The 6,656-nt window shown below is 31.9% G+C and overlaps 1 protein-coding gene across 2 annotated transcripts; it reads right to left on the reverse strand.

The window, feature by feature from the left end:
• Positions 1–800: 800 nt before the first annotated feature.
• On the reverse strand, positions 801–4,074 carry LOC105795791 (uncharacterized). Of its 2 annotated transcripts, none has more exons than XM_012625448.2 (3): positions 3,582–4,074; positions 2,538–2,686; positions 801–1,220 (listed from the first exon to the last, which is right to left on the reverse strand). In XM_012625448.2, exons 1-3 carry the CDS (start codon positions 3,765–3,767, stop codon positions 1,082–1,084), a joined length of 474 nt encoding a protein of 157 aa, XP_012480902.1. In that variant the 5' UTR covers positions 3,768–4,074; the 3' UTR covers positions 801–1,081. The 2 variants fall into 2 exon arrangements, with proteins under 2 accessions (XP_012480902.1, XP_052489582.1); XM_052633622.1 differs by having other exon boundaries at positions 2,538–2,697; positions 3,582–3,723.
• Positions 4,075–6,656: the final 2,582 nt, after the last annotated feature.

Genomic DNA, 6,656 nt, shown 5'->3' on the forward strand with positions numbered 1-6,656 from the left:
CCCGCGTGACTGTCCACATATATTTTATGCTAAAAACAAAGGTTGATGGTCAAATTCAACTCTTTTTGAAAAGTTGAGTGTTAAATTTAGTTCAAAACAAGAATAAGAGCCAAATTGATAAAAGATGTAAATGTTAAGGGTTAAATTTGTCATTATTCCCTTTAATAAATTAATTAAGTTTTGTATAGAAAGATTAATTAAGAAATATAATTAGATATTATTTAATTTAATAAAATATTAATTAAATGAAGTTTAACTTCTATGAAATAAAAATAATAAAATTATTAATATTTAATTTAACAAAAATCATTAATTAAAGATTAAATAGTTAATTTAAAGAAAAAGTTACTAACAAAATCATAAATACATATTGGATGCCCACTTAAGTTTGATTTAAAGCCATTTTAATGGAAACTAGTAGCTCTAACGTTTACATCCCATTTTCCAGGTTTACATAAGTAAAACAAACTTTGCTAAGAAAATATTGCAGCTTGAGAAGTCAATAACTCTACTGTGTATATATATATATATATATATATATATATGTAACGTTTTGTGGTGCTGTTTTTATCATGTAACTTCTTCCATAGTTCTATTTGTTTGGCTCCTCTCCTCTCTATTGATGCTTCTCCAATCTAAAGAATTGGGTTTGGAATCACGTCTCTTCCATACAAACTTATAACAGCTATTGCCATATTCTCATATAGCTTTATTATGTTACTGCATTTTCAATCCAATAAACATAATATATTAACACCCAATTTCACATTAATGCTTAAACCGAACTGGAGTCATCCAGGTGGTGCCATAAGAGATTCAAAGATATGGATTACGGTATGAAGATATGTGATACGCTGATAAGAGCATAGTGAAGTATTTAACATACATTAGATTTCTCCACTGTACACTTATTGATCTAAGAGAGCTTGTAAATGCAGTCCGCAGACTCAGCAAAAACCAAAAAAACAAAAGACAACTTTTGAAATGTCCTCCTATACAAAAGATGCCCGTTTTTAGCATAGGGGAAGCAGCAGTGGCTTTCTAGCAGGCAAAACCAACTATTCTTTAAGGGGATACTCATTCACTTGTCTGCATTGATTCCAAAGATCCGGACCTTGTGCATGTTGGGGAACTTGGCGATGACAAGCACAAGCACTGCAAGTGTGTTAAAAAAGAGCATAGGATGTTGATAGTCGGTTGTATGCGAGGCTATCAAGTACCTGTCAGTAAACAGAAAAAAACAAGATCAATAGGTATCTGAGTATCTGACTTCAGCAAATGAAATCCAAAATGCCTAAATGCAGCAAACTCTCTGGCAAAACAAAAAAGCCCATCAACTATACATGAAGTCATGCTGCGGAGGTTCATGAAAGCAGCAGGACAATCAAGGATGAAATTCTGTTGTTTATCATCTATCAAAATATTGTCAATGTCTGATTTGTGAGGCAATCAACCAGACTTCTCTGAGGAAACAAGACTCTACAAGTCTGCACCAAATTGAAGACAAACTGCATACTTGGCAGAGTCTCAAATCCCATAGCAAGACTAAAATCTAATCACATAATAGTAGTTCTTCTCTTTTGGTCTTTCAAAGTTTGATGTTACACTCGGTCATTCACACACAGGGAGGTAGATTTAAACCTAGGGATAAATCTAAAAGTTACACATTAACTTAGATCCAATGTTTAATGTGAATGAACTTCGTTTTAGTACAACTACACACATGAAACTTCAATTTTAATTCAATTGTACATATATAAAAAAAATCCAGTTATTTCCAAGTTGAGTCAATATAATCATGTATGCAATAAGTAAACCTAAAATGGTATCATGTTTGTAACAGAGTTGGTGGTTTGTGAAAATTGAACTAAAATTTACAATTTAACAAAACCAAAGTTCATGTATTGCACTGCACATTGAATCCATCCATTCCTGCCAATGGAACAAGTTTCCTGTTTATCTTCTATTCAAATAACTCTAATAAAAAGGTCTGATAAATTATTTACATAAGGTAGGGTTTTCTTGATGAGTGTCTTATACAAAACAAAGTATCACAACAAAAGTTGGCATTGACTTGAGCCTTGAGAGCTAATATATTAAAAACGACCAACTGACAAACATGTTGGTGATAAGTAAAGGAATTCAAAAGAAACCATTTTTATTTTTATTTTTACAAATGCAATTGAATAAATATTAGTTCACAGAAGGAAAATGAGAACATAGATACCTGTACACACATGAACATACTTGATATATGTTAAGAGAAAAGCAACAGCTACCCATTTGATGAATAAGAGTACTCAATAATAACAGAGCCATGTTACAGAAACTCTCCCATGGCACAAACAAAATCATATATAATCAGTGGGCTCTATATTTATTTACCCATTGTTTGATTCAGGCATGCCTAGTAGTCTATACAGTTTGTTACTTTAATAAGGGGAAGAAAAGAAAAGGCTGAATAATCAACCTTCAATGCTTGAAAATGAAGATATGCATACGCACATTTTGCAAGATATCAAATAAGGAAGACTTACAGCACAACAGGTACGACAGTTAGAAACTTCCTATTGCGTGTAAGCTGCTTTCCATTGTCTATCTGCTCCCACCAAGTCAAGCCATTGTAAATCCCTTGATCTTCAGCAAATGGGGTTCCTTTCTTCCAGTGAAAGAAGTGGTATGTAACCTGAAAATAGACTATTCAATGTTGGTTCAGATAACTATCAAGCAGATTGGTGATGTTCTGAAACTAAATAGGAAAAAAATAGCCCAATAGAAAAACTTAAGGCTTTTGTACTCTGTGAAATACAACAGAAAAGCAACTAATTTTTACAAGAGAAAGAAGCACAAGATCAGCTAGATTGAAATACCAAGAAGGCATGGATATTTTAGAGACAGCAATCAACTAGTTGGAAAGCCTCATGATTAGATAGATGCTAACCTTCTAACAACATGAGTTAATGCAAAATAGAAAGTGAAGCAGCACATAAAGGACTTCAGACAGATATAAAGAGAAGTTAGTATAAGCGGGTGGCAAATTACCAATACAGGTAATAATATATGGCCAAGCTGCAAAACAGCTCAACATGGACTAGGTTTGCATTGGCAAAATCTTAATTCTGTTCTAGAGACATGTTGGAATGCTAGGAAATAAAATTTTGAATATATATCACCCTATATCTCATACTCGGAACAGATTCTCAGAACATAATGACATTGTTCAATCGCTAAAACACCCTGATTTACCCATTTCCCATATCAATTGAGATGATTTCAGTTCAAACTTTAAACAATTTCTCTACGACAACTGAGACAAAAGAGAGATACTGATGCATGGAATTCAAACTTAACAGTGTAACTACAGCTTAAAACAAGAACCAATCAACAACCCCACAAAAGAACCTAAAGGAAAATAGCAATAACATATCCAAGACACTCAAAATCAACCCATACAAAGCCAATTTCAAACAACGAATAAAACCCAAAACAGAATAAGTAATTCCCGGGCATAAAAAGAAACCCAATTGAACATTCAAGACAATAAAAACAATTATGGGAAGAAACAAGAAAAGAAAACGCACGAGGAAGTGAGCGAGATTGACGACGGTCCAAGCCATGCCAGGAGAGCAACCGAAGATGGAGAGAACAAGGAGCCAGGAGAAGAATAGGATTAGAATATAAGTAGTCCATACTCCTGGGTACATGAACCACTCGGTGTTCCGGTTCAGATCCGCCGGTGGCACCGCTTTCACATACAGATTCGCCATTTACTTCCAATAACCACCAAACCCCAGACTTACCCTTTTCTCAAGCCACCCTGCTGTCTTCGATTTCGATCGATCTATATAAATATCTCAAAGGCTTTAGGTATTTGTTGGATTTAGGAATCTGAAAAGAAAAATCCAGAGGATCGTTGATCTGCAAAAAGGAGGAAGATTAGAATATAAAAAAGGATGGGGGTATTTTGATGGTTAGGAAAAGGGGTGATTAGTTCTCTAAGCCGACCATTATTACAACAACAACCAACCAAACCAACGCTGTAATCCAAAACAACAAACTGACTTATCTATCTCGTGAAACCTTTCTGCTTTGGCAAAGCCCATACGACACGCTTTACCTGGTCTAACTTTCGTCTTTAAGACTAAAGACTTGTCGTTTTCTTTATTTTGTTTTGTTTTTCCTTTGGATAATCATAATATCTATCTATGCTTTATTTTATCTGTTTTAGATTTTGATGGTTTACTTTCTTCTTCTTCTTCTTCTTTTTGATTATTATATTTATTGCTACTTGAAAAATGCTTCTAATATATATTTGTCGATTGGGATAGAATACTTCTAAGTCTTTCTTTTTTACAAAATTTAGAATTTGAATTGTGGGGTATTCATCATTTCATTTATTTCATAATTCAATATTAGTATGAGTTCCAATAATTATTTTATTCTTAAAAAAAATCTTTAGATTTAATTTAATGCTCCTATGATACGATAAATTATCATTTTTTATCATTTTCATCACATCATTCATGGTCTATTTTCAATTATTTAGTAATATTTTAATAAATTTTCTATGTCATTGACACAAATTTTAATAACTTTTTTCACCCTGAACCTCGAATCTCGAACCTTGACTCTAATTCTTAAACCCGAACTCAAACCTGAACCTCTAATCTAAAACCCTAAGCTCCTTTAGAATTTAAGATTTAGGGTTTAAAGTTTATAATTCGAGTTCAAAGTTCGGGCTTAAGGTTCATGGTTTATGGTAAAAAATTATCAAAATTATATGTTAATGACATGAAAAAATTTGTTGAAATATCTATAAAAATTTTGAAAGGAAAAGTGAATTATATAGTCAGAAAAGTCCATAAAATAATTCTGCTTGACTTCAAATTTGAGATTAAATAATAATTTAAAACGCCGCCCTTGCCATTAATACCTTAGATTAGATAATCCTTTTTCTTTTCACGGATGTTATCCTTGTTTGGGAAAAGGGCGATTTAGCATTTAATTTCCCATAGTGTGATAGATTTGTTCCTTATGATTGGGCTAAAATCAGGCGAGACTAAAGTTACAGTGGAACCAATTTCGTCTGCCTCATCCATGCATTCATTTGCGATACGCTGCCCTATACACATATCTTCGTTATATTCTACTTGAGTCCGATGTTTGGCATTATTGAAAAAATATTTACAAATGATTTTCTACTAAGTTCTATTAAGCATAACAACCTCGTACTACATTTAACAAAATAACAAAATAAGTCACACTACACACTCTATAACAATATCTAGTATGTAATAACTTGCCCTATGATCACTACTAGACAAGAGAACTTTACATATAAATATCTTTGATAACGATGAGAAAATGATCTTCTTTCCCACTAGTAACCTTGAGCACTTACTCTCTATACTCAACCTTCTCATAACAATCTTCCCCCTTCTTGTTTAGTTGAATCAACTTCCTTTGCACTATCACATTCTCCTCATTATCTCCTTCCTTGCTAAAACACTTCATCAACAATTTTATAATTACTATTTTTGTATTTTTAATTGTATAATAATTTATAACATATAATTAGATTATATATATTTTTATATATTTCATCATATATTCTTCCTTCATAAGATTTTATAATATATATTTGATTTAATTTTGTAAATATTAATATACTATAAAATATTATTCGAAATTTAGAGGGCAAAATAAGATTGAATAAGTCAATTTCAAAGTCAAATGAAAATGTTATACAAAATTTAAGTCAGATATATTTAAATATATATTTATAAAAAACAAGTTTAAATATAGATTGTAAAAAGAAGAATTATATAAGAATCGAGTAAGGGTGAGATAAAAAGAACAATCGATACCATCACTAATTAGAATAGATAATAATTTAATTTCTTGAAAACATTTCACAAAATAAAATGTCATTACATTCAATCCCAAACAACCCTATCATTATCCCTTAATTATAAAAAAAGAAAAAAGAAAAAAGAAAGAAAAGTGGACGGCATCGATCTATCATATTCATATCCACTATATGCACGCCATCAACTTATATGATTTGATAGGCCATTTAGGTAGCTCCCCTGGTTGAGGAATGAGACGTTCTCCACTTTTCTTTACAATGCCACCATTACTGTCTAATATCTGATTGCGAAGCAAAGCAGCTTGGTTTCCATGATTGGACCGAACACATTAATAAAAAGAATCCCATGGATGATAATGTCCCTGGAATTTAAAAATGGTTGAAAAAGATTATGACCTAATTTTTATCTTTTTGACATGAATCTTTAACTAATTTACTCAATACACGTTTAAATTAACTTATCATGTATACAAAGATCTAACGTGATCAAGAAAAGCCAACCCAGTTTTAGCACTCCCTATTTAATGCTTACTGCTCATTGCTGAAGCACTCCATAAGAGGTATCTTTGTTGTCTTACTACATATATATTGGTCTACTTGTATAGTCCAATGGTAGAGGGACAGCATTTTGCATATGATATATGAACATTTTAAGTCTTGGAAATGGAAGTTAGCTAAATTTGTTCTTAACTACCTTGTGGTTTTCTTGGTTGTTTTCTTTAACTATCTGAAGAAAACAAATTAAATATTATTTATATATGAAAGATGACAAGAATCTAAGCAAGAA

The sequence above is a fragment of the Gossypium raimondii genome, chromosome 7, assembly GCF_025698545.1.
Source record: "Gossypium raimondii isolate GPD5lz chromosome 7, ASM2569854v1, whole genome shotgun sequence".
Classification (NCBI taxonomy): Eukaryota; Viridiplantae; Streptophyta; class Magnoliopsida; order Malvales; family Malvaceae; genus Gossypium; species Gossypium raimondii.